General features: G+C 30.8%; 2 protein-coding genes across 6 annotated transcripts in view; one reads left to right on the top strand and one right to left on the bottom strand.

Moving 5' to 3' along the window:
• LOC129912281 (uncharacterized) overlaps positions 1-3,252 on the bottom strand; it is a 41,690-nt gene extending 38,438 nt beyond the window's left edge. The window contains exon 1 of one of the 3 annotated variants that reach the window (XM_055990479.1): positions 1,048-3,252. In XM_055990479.1, coding sequence (XP_055846454.1) covers positions 1,048-1,479 — 432 coding nt within the window. In that variant the 5' untranslated portion in view covers positions 1,480-3,252. The remainder of the gene's footprint in view (positions 1-1,047) is intronic. The other 2 variants (XM_055990478.1, XM_055990477.1) reach the window with 2 other exon arrangements.
• LOC129912280 (E3 ubiquitin-protein ligase highwire) overlaps positions 1-15,733 on the top strand; it is a 118,221-nt gene that overhangs the window by 91,396 nt on the left and 11,092 nt on the right. For all 3 annotated transcript variants that reach the window (XM_055990474.1, XM_055990476.1, XM_055990475.1), the window contains 6 exons: positions 13,662-13,775; positions 13,832-13,940; positions 13,997-14,548; positions 14,604-14,824; positions 14,877-14,982; positions 15,042-15,376. In XM_055990474.1, coding sequence (XP_055846449.1) covers positions 13,662-13,775; positions 13,832-13,940; positions 13,997-14,548; positions 14,604-14,824; positions 14,877-14,982; positions 15,042-15,376 — 1,437 coding nt within the window. The remainder of the gene's footprint in view (positions 1-13,661; positions 13,776-13,831; positions 13,941-13,996; positions 14,549-14,603; positions 14,825-14,876; positions 14,983-15,041; positions 15,377-15,733) is intronic.

The following is a 15,733-nucleotide window of genomic DNA, read 5'->3' as shown; positions in this document are numbered from 1 at the left end:
CAAAAACCCTAACAACATGTTGGCATTGTAAAGATTTTGCCTACTTGACATTCAAAAAATAAAATCAATTCAATAGACAAGTCATAGACGGACAACAGCAACGACAACGTCAAAAAAACAACCACATTAACAAACTACAACGACAGTATACGATACGAACGATATCCAATAGATAAATAAGAAATTATCTTCATAAGGACACGCGCGTGATCACATGAATGTTGTTTTCCCAAGAATTTTTCTTCTTCTTTCCCGATTTGTCCAAATCCGACAAATCTAAAAACCCATCCATGTGCACATGCACACAGTCCACACATATGGGAAACATAATTCGCTACGCTCATACGCAATGCAAACAAAACTAAACAAACCAACATGTACACGTTTCCTAACTTCACTCTAAGGTGTCTCAAAAACGTGACTGAATAAAATAAAATTAAAAAAGGTTATTGGCTAACCAACTTCGTATAGAGTTGAAGAAATCATAAAATAATAATAAATAAATTGAATTTTCTTACTACCTACGTGACATATGATCATACACAGAGAAAAATATGACCCGCTAAAAACTAACAGATTGCCATATTGTTTTACCGTCCATACATTTCATTAGGAAATCTTATTAAAATCAACGATTAATAAGGTTTTTTTAAGGAGATTTCTTATTATTTTTATAGAGAAAATCTTATTAAAATTTGACTGAAAAGTTAATTTTTTTTTGCAACTTAGCACTAGAACAAAAATCGCGATCAATATTTTCATGACAGGTTGGTTCAGGTGGTAAGGTGGGCGACTAATGATTTGAAGTCTCCAGTTCGATTCCCAGCCTGGTCATCGTTTTTTTTATTTTTTTGCAGATTTTAAAACAATAAGGAAAACCCGATTGTTTTAATAAGGTTTCCTTATTGGATGAAAACCATAGAGAAATCTTATTGTTTTTGTTCTATTTTATGTGGTCTATTTTTCTCTGTGTAAAAAAAATAGAATAAGGAAACCTTTCAAAATCATCTCCCAAGATAAAAGGAATAATCCACTCGTATTGCTTACCTTTTTATTAGCACTAAAATCACAGTTAATTGTTATAAACTGTGTATCCGGAGAGCTGGAACATTTACAATCCGATTGGCAGATATCCTGTCTATTTGATGGGTTAACTATCAAATTCCTACTTTCAAGACTTGGTGGTGGAAATCTTGAAAGCTCATTCTCCTCCTTTTCCACTGATCTTGTTATCCGTGAAGGGTGGAGTAATAGTGTGGTTGAATGATTCCATGCAAGTGAAGAAGGAGAACCTGCTGATGTTGGAACAATAGGTTCTACAGCTGGAACGGCACTTGTTACCGCCGCCACTGAATCACAATAAACAAACTGAACAATTGACGTAAAGCATAACCATGCAATGGTCCAAATGCAATACATCACCATGGTAGAGTTGTTCGTTGTTGCATAGTAAGACGACCAAGATGATGACGACGCCATGATTTTTTTTTTTTTTTTTATATATATTTTTTCCTCTGTGTACTGTTTTTTTTTTGTGAATTAAAATGAGATATACGGTTTCCGGTTTCACATTTGTATATCTTTCACTTTTTATATTTCAATCGAAGAAGGGGGGAAATACTTGCTACTACTCCAAAATCCATTGCCCCGTAAAAATGCTCGTAGTCGTAGTAGATACACAAATCTAGTTCGTCAAAAGTATTGTATAGATAGATCAGAAACGATCCCTCCCAACAAACCTGTGTGTACGATAGAAAAACATCTGACTCACAATCACACAAGTCGACATAAAACGAAACGATAAAGTGCACCAGAGAGTAATAATTATAATGCGGACAGTGTAGGCAATTCCCTTTGCGTCTCCCGCCTCCTGAGGTCCGTCCCGTTCCGTCAATTTCAGTCTTTCGTATCTTTTTTTTATTTTGGAGTCACAGTCAGACCCAAAGTGGCTTATCGTCGTAGTTTGTGGTCGTCAGTCGTATTCCCTATCGCTGATGGAAAAAAAGAATACGACAGATTTTCTTATTATGGATTGTACTTGTACCGCTGCAGCCAGCTCTCATATGTGGATGGAAATGGGAGAGAGGATAAGCTGTTTTTATTGTTCCTCATAAATGGATGAAGTAGCAAAAAGCAAGTTATCTGGTTTTAATGTGGACACAACGACACAATGACGGACGATTATTATTATTAACCACAACGACAAACGACGGTGACGGTGAATGAGAATTCGTCAGTTTACGTGCTTTTTACGAACACGAAAAAAAAAAGAACAATTTTGAACTTTTTTTTTTATTCAAGAAAAAAAAATAAATTAAATTAATTAACAAATTGTTGTTCAGTCGACTGGCCCGAGCCGCATTTAATAATATTTCTTATTTTTTATTATTATTTGTTGTTGTTGTTGTTATTGCTTTTGTTATTTATTGTTATCTCCTTTTTTTTGTATAATTTAGCTCGTTCGTTGGCTTTTCTCTGTTCTTCCTTAGTCAGAGATTCTTTGGCGTAAAATTTTCTTTATCATAAAACAGCACAGAGATGATTTAAAAAAAAAAAAAAAACTTTTCTTAAAGATACTTTTGTATCTTTTTCAAATCAAATCAAAAATTGATCACTTTTTTCATATCTTTTTCCTCTATTTCTATCTTTTCCAATAAAAGATCAATAATTTTAATAATTACACCACTTAATTGAGGAAATTAAGCAATTACAATGAGAAGAGAAAAAAAGTGCTTTGGGAGAGAACTACTATGCACTTAATTGAACTACATTCACCCGCAAGATAGATAGAAAAGATAGATAGATACAAAACAACAACAACCCGTCTATCGTCGTTTATTGGGATAGATAGATTTTTTTTTTTTTTAATTCATTCAAGATATCAATCAGACCAATATAATGCACTACTAGGTACTATTTTGTACCACCACCATATTCCCTCTTATCGTTATCCATCAGATACTTTTTTTCATATAAAATTATATCTTTTTCGAAAAGATACTTCTCCAGTTGGATTTTTTTGGGTGAAGAAGAGAAATGGAAAACAGAAGCAAAAAAAACAAGTAATATTTTTTTCAAGTAGATACACGCCCGGTTTGTTGGTAATATCACATAATTTTCATCTTGATGGAAAAAAATCGTATAGAAACGCACACGTACCGGCTGTGAGGGACCCAACACACAAAAGAAATTGACTTCTTTACGAAACGACTACGAAATTGAAACTAAAGTGAGATCGGATTCGGTGAAGTGATCGGTGCTAGTTGAGAAGAAATAATGTGTTTACTACTCATTTTTGTTTTATTGAGAAAAAAAAAAACATGAGGGCTATCGGCGATACTCTCTGAAAAAAAAAAAAACTCACATGTGCGCTCTTGTCTTTTGTTCAACAAGTAAAATTACCACTCATTGTAAACAAGAAACACTCAAGTCTTTCTGTACTAATGAGACGATGTAAGATTGAGTATTGAGTGGATTTTTTGTTGAGATACCTACTTTTTATTTTGATAAAATATTAAGTTTGTCGTATCGTATTGAAGAGATGTAATAGTTTAGCTGGTGGACGAAGAAGTAGACGAATCAGTTTTTTTCAATAGAAAATTGGATTTTTATTGGATTTTTATTTAATTCGTTTTTGTTAAGAAATCTTTTTCAATTTTAATTTTAAGAATTTGAAAAATTCAAATCTCGATTCAAGCTTCCAGCTTTTTTGGATACCTATATTCAAAAAATGTCAAATGGACCTAAACGAAATAGACTTTTTATTAGCCAAATAATAAATGGTTTTTATTTTATCTAAATATAATAAAAATTTAGGTCTATAACACTGGCACGCCAAAAATGAAAACACAAACCAAATAAAGCAAAACATTGTAAAAACTCAACTCAAAACTGAAATGTTACCGGCTCAAACGGACTTGAAATTCGGATTCAGCTCGTCAAAATACATGTCCGGTCCAAAGTATATATACCAAACTGTTTTTGTGTGCCGGTTTTATTTTTGAACGTAAAAATGATAATTCGAAGTTAAGGTTTTTACCTAAGATGACTTGGAAAAATTACACTGGTTTACAAGGGTTTTGTTGCCGAAAGAAAAATATACTTTTCTAAAGGTTTTCGGTGTGCTGAACTCGAATCCGAAGTGAGAAACAACTAATCAGCTCCCGTTTCTTGAGATATTACCATTAGAAAATGCAAAAAAATGTTTTTTTGAGTTCTTCGGACCTTATTCTTTTGTATAAGGAAAATCGTTTGAGCATATTTAGTAACGATTTCTATAAAAACTGTTTTCCATCTTTCGATACCTGTTTAAATCTTTTCAATATCTTTTGTATTACCCGAGATATCTTAAAATGAAGTAAGTGGGTTTGGCTTCATACCTCATAAAGGAGATAATGACGTTATAAAATTTATAAAAATACCAAACAACTGAGGATATCTCGGGCAGTAAAAAAGATATCGGACAAATTTAAACAGATTTAAAAAGGTGGAAAATAGTTCTTTTAAAAACCGTTATTAAATATGCTCAATAGGGTGGGTCAAAAAAATCGAAATTTTTTTTTTTGATTTGGTACTCCGAAAAATCGATTGCTAGACCCCTCTAAAATATACACACCAAATATGAGCTCTTTATATTAATGGGAAGGTCCTCCGCTTTGCAATTTTCCATTTTTACATCAAGCTTCTACTAAAAAAAAAATAATTTTTTTATTAATTGACTTTTTAGGAAATTTCTTTTTCTACTCTTGTAGGAAATTGAACGCTCTACAAAAAAGGCCTTATACACTTTTTTCGTTTATCTAACCGTTGAATAGATATTTGAGGTCCAAAAATCGAGAAAATCTTTAAAAATTCGTTTTTTGTTCTTAATTTTGTAACAAATTGAAAAATTATAATGATCAAACGCGCAAGACATATTCTTGTTGAAAATTGATTGTTCCACAAAAAAGGTCTTGTTAACTTTTTTCATTAATCTAACCATTCTAAAGATATTCGAGGTCAAAGTTAAAAAAAAATATAAAAACATTTTATATTTTTAAAAAATTTCTAATTCACTGAAACTTCATTATTTTCAAATTAGCAAGATATATTCTTGTAGGGGATTAAACGTTCTACAAAAAATTCCTTGGAATGAAATTGATTGCTTTAACCGTTTAGAAGATATTCGTATCCAAATCGCAATGCATACGGGTCATAAGAAAACTATTGAAATCAGTGAGCATTGGTTTGGATACGAATATCTTCTAAACGGTTAAAGCAATCAATTTCATTCCAAGGAATTTTTTGTAGAACGTTTAATCCCCTACAAGAATATGTCTTGCTAATTTGAAAATAATGAAGTTTTAGTGAATTAGAAATTTTTGAAAAATATAAAATGTTTTTATATGTTTTTTTAACTTTGACCTCGAATATCTTTAGAATGGTTAGATTAATGAAAAAAGTTAATAAGACCTTTTTTGTGGAACAATCAATTTCCAACAAGAATATGTCTTGCGCGTTTGATCATTATAATTTTTCAATTTGTTACAAAATTAAGAACAAAAAACGAATTTTTAAAGATTTTCTCGATTTTTGGACCTCAAATATCTATTCAACGGTTAGATAAACGAAAAAAGTGTATAAGGCCTTTTTTGTAGAGCGTTCAATTTCCTACAAGAATAGGAAAAGAAATTTGCTAAAAATCAATTAATAAAAAAATTATTTTTTTTTTAGTAGAAGCTTGATGTAAAAATGGAAAATTGCAAAGCGGAGGACCTTCCCATTAATATAAAGAGCTCATATTTGGTGTGTATATTCTAGAGGGATCTAGCAATCGATTTTTCGGAGTACCAATTAAAAAAAAAGAATTTCGATTTTTTTGACCCACCCTAATGCTCAAACAATTTTCCTTAAATAAAAGAATAAGGTCCGAAGTACTGCATTTTCTAACGGTAATATTTCAAAAACGGGAGCTGATTAATTTTTTTTTGACTTCGGATTCGAGTTCAGCACACCAAAAACCTTCAGAAAAGTATATTTTTGTTTCGACAACAAAAAAAAAGTTTAATTTTGTTAACCAGTGTTATTTTACACCCAATCGATAGCTTTGTCGAACATTTCAATTGCATTCTTGTTAATTACAACATTTTGTACGATAACATCTTCACCAGTATCGGATTCACTTTCAGGAACATTTTCACCACGTAACAACTCATTGTTTGTGTGGTCCTAAGTAAATGGGAAAAAAATGTCAGTTCTTTTTCAAAACCCCAATGTTCAAAGTTATCTTGTTATTTTGCTAACAAGCATTGTAAGTATTCACCTTAGTCACTTCTATGTTCTCTGAGGAGGAATTACAGTAAATCAGTCTCTTCATTCATGAATCCATCACAATCATCGTTTAAAATTAAGTTCCGACTCCTTTTAAGAATCTTAAATGAAACATTATCCCAAGATTATGAGATCAAAATGACGACTTGTCGTTAATTGAAATTTGAAAATATATTTTGTCATCCAGAACTTTTCAACTTAAATATCGGACAATGTTGTGTGAACATAAACACCTTAAAGCAATGTTAACCTTTGTTTTGGAATTTTCCCCTCAGAATCATACTTCCAATTTTTCATTCTAAACAATGCCGTTTCATTATTGTTATAAATTGCTAAAAAAAATATTAATTTGCATCATTAATTTGCGCTGGTTAAGCTTCCACTTGTAAAAGGCTTTCTCTGTTCTACAGCTTTTTTCATTGTACACATCTGACCTGGCCCAGAAAAAGTTTTAGCTTTAGTTTAATTTTTTTGGGAAATCCACTTGTTGCAAATTGTTCCTTTAAAAATGCAAAATTACTTTGCAAATTAAGAATTAATAACACGGTGTTACAAAAATGAAGTTTTAAAATATACGCGGGCGGAGACCTATCACGTTTTGTAGAGCTAGTCGCACTGATTACAAAACGGTATTTAAAAAGTCCCTAACACCCCCAAAATCTGGAGTTAGGGGCAAAAAACGGTTTTTTTTTACCTTCACCCATTGAAAAAAAATCTAGCTTCGTCAAATTTTTACCCATTTTCTATTTTTTTACAGTTTCTGATAGGAGATAAATATACCTTTTCAACAATGTATAAAACAGGTAATTCGACATCAAAATAAAGTATATATTTTCACAACAACATGCTGTTTTAAAAATATATTCTAAAATAATATTCATTTCCAAATCAAACGAGGTATTTTTTTATGAAAATCAGTTTAAAATTGGCTTAGAAAAAAAAAATTTTACGATTTCAACCCAGATACAGAAATTCGAACTTTTAGGTATGGAACAAAAATGTTGTTTTGGCACGTAGTAGGATAACTTGGACGCCAGGATTTGATAACAGGTTTTTGTAGAGGAGTTCAATACAAACATTTTTTTCTTTGGGAGGGGGGTCTATCTCCCCCCGTTTAGGTGGGAGGAGCAGTTTTCTAAAAAAAAATTATTAAAAAACAACGGCGACACTTACAGTAATAAATGATACCATTTCGGAAAGGCAAAATTGTACATCTAATTTTAATTTTTAAATCAATATATTATGACCAATAGTTTTTGAAATAATCGATTTCAAAGTTAAAAATGGGCGAAAAAAAAAATTTTAATAATACAATAATAATACAAAAATTACTCACACAGAAAACTGCCTCAATTGATTCCTTATCGAACAGTGAAATTTTAAACGTATAGAGTCTTTAAAATAGTCTGTTCAAGTTATCGTCTGTTCAAGTTAACGACAGTTCACTGTAGCATAATTTTTATATGACACTTCTTAATTCATTCTTTTTTTTTAGTCCTAAAATGGTATGTAATGCTTCTTTATTAAATCTTTATTCTTTCTTTATTATTTCTTCTATCGCACAAAATTGCTTATGCTTATATTTTGAATAGGACCCTTGTAGAATTTGCTTTCACTTATAACCTTAAAACGGGCCGGCAAGCTTTCACCTGGAAAACCTCTGAATTAGGAAAGAAGTTGTTAATACCTTGTATTTGACACCAATATCGCCTTTTAACTCTGTGAGATGATCGTGCCAGGATTCAGATTGGAAGACCTATGGTTTTCCTAACTACTAAAAGTCTTGTTACACTTCCAATATAAAACTTTCTTTAGTTCAATGAGTAACGCATTTCTGCAGCGGCCGCCCGCCCGTTCTATTATATTATTAAACCAATGGTCGTTTTGATCTATTACTAAAACTATTTTTTGTTTCAGAATTTGTGTTTTGTTCTAAGTAAACATTCTTATTTTGGATCTATTACACTGGTTTACAAGGCTCTTGTTGCCAAAACAAAAATATTCGAAATCAGAACACCGAAAACCTTTAGAAAAGTATATTTTTGTTTCGGCAAAAAAAAAAAGTTTAATTTTGTTAACCAGTGTTATCTATCTATACCTATCTAACTTGAAAATTGTCGAAAATAGCAAACGATCTTAACAGTCAATTTCGGAGAAGTAAAATCAAGTCATAATCGTTCCATTAGATGGCATTATTTGCATGTTTCCCAGAATAAAAATTTTTTGACCTTAAGGTTAAACGTGAATGCACGATAAAATGAATGCCTTCATAGATTCACAGTACGTGAAGTGGCCCCCCTAGAGCCTGTAGAATTTTTAATTTTGTCTAGGGGAAACACTCTTCTTCACGTGTCTATTGATTTAGACTTATCCATAATAAGGAACATGCATTTACGCCTTGGTAATCATTGGTTCCTTTTTATTTGTGATATAATTATTTGAAATACTTAACCAGATTTCCACATTAATCTTATGAGCATAAGCAACAGGTTCAGCATATTATTAAACGTGTTACAAAAGTTACTCAAAATCGAATTCAAATAAGAAATGCTCAAATATTGTTTTGAGTCAAAAAACAATTAGCTCCAGAGAGAAAAAATTCTCTCTCTTTCAAATATTTATCTTTTTGGTACCAAACCAGTACCATACTATGTCCATATGCATTCAAATTATAATTAGATATTATAATTTTAGTAAAGGAAGGGATGGATACGGTTTTGTTTATAGAAAAATGTAATTATTGTTTGGTTGTCATCATGTTGGTCGATCGGGTCGGGTCGGTCAGTTGACTCATTATTTTGGTTTGTTTGAAGCTATAAATAATGTACATACATAATTTTGCTACCTAAACACTTATATTATAACGATGAATGAAAACTTTTTTCGAAATCATTATCAGCAAGATCCGGGAGCGGTATGTGTTCATATCCAATAATCACTGACAAGACAAAAACGAACAAAAATGATATTTTTTTGGTTCTAAATTATATCATCTGTGTAAATAAGTCAGTCAGAAAAAGTGAGTCATGTTTGTTTTTGTTTTAATATAGTTTGTGTTTAAGTATACGACGTCAACCGGTGTCTTTATTCTTCGATTAGTCAAAATTTTTTTTGTTATTGTTTGTATGATAATGGAAGAGAATTTTGATATTTTATTTGTTCTCAATTTTATGGCGTTCATATAAGTTATTTTACAAACAATGCCGTATCCGTTTGGGAGAAAATGCGATTTTAGAGATATAATGCTTATTTTTGGTTACTTCACTTTCTTTTGTTGCAAACATCTGGATGAATATGATAAACACTAACATTTAATTCAAGCAACAAAAAAAAAAAAATACCATATAATCCAATTATTTGATAGTCTTTTTGGAAAGGCTTTAGGTGGAGTTTTAAAAATAGGTTTTTGTAGAGTTTGAATTTTGTATTTTTGAAAAAAAAAAAATGGCGAGTTTTACAAGAGTTCATATAATGGAATCTAAATATGTATAAATACAAAAATTAAATGCTTTGAATAATGCAAAATCAGCGAAAATATCATTTCAGCGTCTGCTATAATTTTTTCTTACTTAGTACATGCGGACAAAATACTGTTAGAAAAATAGGTAGTCTAATAAACCTGGAGATAGCCATCGCCACGGGTGACACATTTCTATAGTTATTTTATTTTATCCTTTAAATAACACTGTTCAATAACATTTTTGCCACAAGAACCCAAATATACTTTTTTGAAAGTTTTAGGTGTTCAAAATAGAAAGTCAGAAAAAGTATTTTATTAGCCTCCGTTTTTAAAATATTACCATTATAAAAAGAGTATCTAAATGACGTATTGAGTAGTAGGACTGCTCTAATTTTGTTGAATCGAACGCAACCCGATTAAAATCGTTAACCCTTTCGGACCCAGCGTTACTCTCATGTAACATATTTTTAAAAATTCGTAAAAAATATTCCATTAAATATTTTTTTAGGTTTCGATGGCTTAATTGAAAGATAATAATGCCTAGTTACTGGATTATTACAAAAAGTTAGTCAAATATCATACCGTTAATTTTTGTTTATCGAAAAAGGAACTGAAATTCACATTTTTTTCTTTTTTTTTGCAAAAAAAATTTTTTGTATACAGTGGTGGAAAAATAATTAGAAACAAGCTCTTTTTTTCAAAATGTTTGTATGTTCTTAATATGAATAAAAAATGCTAAAAATCAAAAACAGGATATTTCTTAGTAATTTTTCCTCAGTGTTTCTAATTATATTTCCACACAAAATTGGACTATATTTTAGATTTTTTGCAATATTTTTCTTTTGTTGGATAAATTCTAAAATTTTTTTCTTAAAATGTTACAAGGATTATATCATCACTTGTGTTTGCTAAAAATTTTTTTAATATTTTGTATTTATAGTAAGAAAAAAATAACATTTTGTATACAAAGGAGGATGTTTCTAATTATTTTGCCACCACTGTAGGTATATGGTCATAATTTTGAAAAAAAAAAAATAAAATGCACGACTGGGTCGCACGAACTTGCTCTTAGAGTTCAAGTTGCTTAAATTTTTATATAGAAACTTGGGAAATGTAGGTATATAAAAACAAAAAAAAAATTAATTTTTCAAAAAAATAAAACAATATCTGAAATCAAATCGCCCCACAAAACAGGTATGCAGTTTTATTTGATATATTAAGGTGCATTTTTAGAAAAAAAAATTTTCAAAATCGTTAGAGCCGTTTTTTAAAAAACTAATTTTTCTTAAATAATTTTTTGAAAAAAAAGTTTAAAAATAAAATTGGCATGCCATTTTTTAGAAATAACTAATCAACATCTAAAAACAAAATTTCAAAAAAATTCAATGTCCCGTTTTCGAAAATTTGATTTTTCAAAAAAAAATTTTCAAAATTTTTTTAAAAATCCAAAAATTATTTTTTTCAAAATTTTATTTTTGGCTTATATTTAAATTATATAAATGCTTTTGTATAAAAAATTTCGTTGAAATACAATAAGCAGTTTGGCAGAAAATCAGATTTGAAAAAAGCGGTCCTATGGCAGGTACCGTTAATAATGATTTTCCAAAAAAATTTTCTTCATCAAAAGATAGACCTTATTTAAAAACTAACATTTGAATTTTTTTAACAAAATCGTTGGAGCCGTTTTCGAGAAATTAAACTTTTCCGAAATTTTTATATGGCAGGTACCGTTATTTTTGGTCCAAAAAAATTAATTCCAAAAACCCCTCTGGAGAGTCACCAAAAACTGCTACATAGCAAGTTTGAAGGCAATCGGTCCATCCGTTTAGGCTCTAGCTCCTTATACAGACAGACAGACTGACAGACTGACAGACTGACAGACTGACAGACTGACAGACTGACAGACTGACAGACTGACAGACTGACAGACTGACAGACTGACAGACTGACAGACTGACAGACTGACAGACTGACAGACTGACAGACTGACAGACTGACAGACTGACAGACTGACAGACTGACAGACTGACAGACTGACAGACTGACAGACTGACAGACTGACAGACTGACAGACTGACAGACTGACAGACTGACAGACTGACAGACAGACGGACAGACGGACTTCCGGGACCCACTTTTTTGGCATTGTCTATCATCGTAATGTCATGGAAAAATGTTATCTCAACTTTTTTTTTTGTACGAATGCATAACTTGATATATAGTACCTATATCGCAAGTAAAAATATAAAAAATGTTAATCCAGAAAGTGTTTTGTTTTTTTGGCTAAGAAGAAGCAGCATACATTATTGTTCTATAAAAAATTATTTTCCCAGTTGTCCGACTTTTTTTGGTGGTCGTAGGCAGTGCATGTTACTTACATGCAACAAGAGAGTAACACATTATTTTTGCTATTTATTATTTTAGAAAATAGCTTTTTGCTATTCATATTCCTTAGTTGTGATGTTTTTGACACGATGATACTGAAAAAAACATTTTTTAATATTGATTTTCATAGCTTGGGTTCGAAAGGGTTAAAGATCAAAGAATTTTGCCAGTGTTCCAGCTTGTTGACAGTGAAATGGCAGTTTAATTCGACAATTACATTTCAGTGACATTCAACATCAACAATATTTCATAAACGGAATAGAATATTTGTGATTTCGGATTCGAGTTCAGCACCACAAAAATAAAATGATATTCACCTTAATCTAATTAAAATCGTGTTTTTTGAATTTATAAAAACTTTACACGTTTGAGCAATTCTGATATTAAATTCGAACTTATAAGGTCAAATATAATTTGTTTTCAATACCAATATCTGGCTGGCCAATATTACTGTTATGTAACTTAAGAAATTGTTTTTTTTTTTTTTTTTTTTATTCAACTCTTTTCAATGTTTTCTGAAATCAAGGTGTAGTTTTTTTACATAGTCATAAATATAATGTTTTAATCTCAGCATCCCAGATTTTTTAAAAATCAAAAATTTTTGATTGTAAAATAGGATATTTTTTCAAATTAAATTTTTCAAAAATATAAAAATTAATATTTCGCTCAACTGAAAATAGGTACGAATCGTAAAAAGTTTTAACAAAGTTTTTTCTTATCCAATTATTTTTTGTAAAAGATAAAAATTAAAAAAACCAAAAAAAATCGTGTTTCTAAATTTTTCTTATTATTTTAGAGGTTATATAAAAAAATAATTTGAGTAGAAGTTGTAAATCTTTTTACTATCTAAAACTTTTGTATTTACTATTTTTGACAGGAGGTCTACTTCTTACAGAATTTGTAAAAAAACACGATTTTTGAGACCCACCTTACTTTTTTTTTAGGCAATTGATTTTCCCCTCTCATATACCATTTATTCTTATTATTTATTTATAATAATAATAAAAAAATATTATAATAATAAAACTATTGTCACTGGTCTATTAAGAACTCCGACTTTAAAAACTGTTTAAAACATAAAATTTCGATAGGATTTTGATGTTACTACAATTTTGATGTTACTATTTTTTTTTTTTTTTATGTTCTGAGAAATGATAAAAAAGTGTGTCTATATCTTTTTGAAAAGTCTTCCCTCAATTACGCTTAAAAATTGTATTACTTTTCAGCACTGAAACTTCGGTTTTAGTTTTTTGATCCATGTAAATGTTCTTGAAATAGTTTTCAGTGTATTTAAACAAAATAATAACCATATTATACTTCTAGTACTTTTTTCAAATCTATGGATTTCAAATTTTCTCCTTACTCTGTACGGAACACTTAAAAACAATTTTTTGAACCATTTTGCGAAAGACTGATTTAATAAGCAATCTAAAACATTTTGAAAAAAAAAAACACCTTTGTCAATAGATCTTTACCTAATTCTATAACTTTGCATTTATCTTTCTAGATCTCAATCAAATGAAAGGCAATTCTTGAAGGATTTTATTAGTGGAGCACCAGGATCTTCTGGAGCTCGTCTAGCAACATGGCTACAACCTGAATCACGCCTCGATCCAAATAAGTAAGTCTTTTCTTATTCAAAAATATGTCTAAATATTTTTTTTCTTGAAAATTTAGATGTGAATTGAGCACTATTGATGAAGCCCTTCGTTATGGCTGGCCAACTCAAATTACGGTGAAAATAAAGGATCAGTATGGCGATGCAGTTCTCGTCCCTGAACTAAAGGTAAATTTCTTTTACAATATTACAAGACTTAACTTAATGAAATCGTACCTTTATAGGTCGAAATAAAAGCCATTCCAAGTGGCAGTGGAACATCAAATGGAAATATTAAAATGCGTCGAGTATCCTGCACCGATACAACATCATTTGGTGGAATCCAACCACCACCACGTCTAAACTATGAGCCAACAATTAAAGAAAAAATGTGTTTCAAAGCCATAACTTTCATGAAACCCTATAACAATTACTCATTTGAAGAACTACGATTTTGTAGTCCAATTCAGACCAGAATTACTGAGACACTGTATGCTCAAGATATGGAAGACGGTACTTTTAGTGTACATTGGACTCCCAATTCGGTTGGAAGTTATTGTTTGACCGTTGCTATTGATGGTATTCCCTTGGAGGAGGTCTATCGTGTCGAAGTGAAAGAAGGTGGCATGCCACCTCCTTCACACAAGCACACACTCAAAAAACCTCAGCCACCAAATAAGCTACGGAAGTTTATTGCAAAAAATTCAGCTGGCTTGAGAATCCGATCACATCCAACTTTACAATCCGAACAAGTTGGAATTATAAAGCTCAATGGGATTATATCGTTTATTGATGAAGTAAGAATTTTGATATATTTTTCAATTTTAGAGTTAGTTTTTATGTTCACTTTAGATCGAAAACGACGATGGAATTTGGCTACGACTCTCGACCGAATCCATTCGACAGCATTGCAACATTGGTTGGTATCCAACGGAGGCTTGGTGTTTGCAATACAATCAGCATTTGGGGAAAACTCTGCTATATCCTGTGACAGATCCAACAACAGTTACAACGACGACAACAAGTGCTACCACTTCAACTCCAAAGTCGAATTCAAAGCCAAAGCATAAGAGGTTTGTTGAATTTTATATAGAAAACCCTCATATTACAATTTAATTGTGTTAGTTTACTGGAGAATATTGGCTCTCCCTTGGCTATTCCACCTGATACCCCTTCAAAGCCCAAATCTGCTACACACAGCAATAAATCGTTCGATTTTTCTCAATCTAGAGTAAGTTCAAAAACACTTTTTGAGATTTTTAACGATTTAACAATATTTTTCGGTTACAGTTTACTCCTCCTAAAAACTCCATGGTTGATAATATCTTATCATCAACAAATCCATTTGCACTTTCATTTATGAGCAGTGCATCGGAACGTTCTGATGAAATGGGCAGTGATAGTGATCAAGCTATTAAAGTTTTTGAAACTCAAGTCTCGACATCGTCAAATGATTCACATAATCAACAAGAAGAATCTATGGCAACATCGCATTCGTCAAGTCCATCGAATATTGGTTCGGCAATAGCTGGAGTTGTTGGTGGAGGTGCGAGTAAACTTCAAGCTTTACAGAAATGGTTTAAAGGCGATAATATGGATGGACGAGATTCACCGCGAAAAAGAAGGTATTAATGGACTATTGAGGAGTTATATAAGAAAGTCGAACTTTTCGCCATTATATTTTGAATTATTTCACCATTAAAACCAAAACATACAATCCAAAACTGAAAACTAATTCTCAAATGCAAAATTTGACTAGAACTCTCTTCAAATTCTATAATCAATTCTAAGAATTGGTTTATTTGATATTGATATCAACCAATTACTTTACTAAATTGATTTCCATTCAAATTCAAGAAAATCTCTTTTCATACCTCTGCCGCCTCTATGTTATTGTCAATAAAGTCAAAGAACTCTGACGACTTATTTTGAGATCAAACAATGATGAGTAACTTATTTACGAGTGTATTAGGACAGTCTGC

Source organism: Episyrphus balteatus, chromosome 2 (assembly GCF_945859705.1).
Source record: "Episyrphus balteatus chromosome 2, idEpiBalt1.1, whole genome shotgun sequence".
Taxonomy (NCBI): Eukaryota; Metazoa; Arthropoda; class Insecta; order Diptera; family Syrphidae; genus Episyrphus; species Episyrphus balteatus.
Note: the sequence above shows the minus strand (reverse complement) of the source record. Positions and strands in the feature narration are given on the sequence as shown.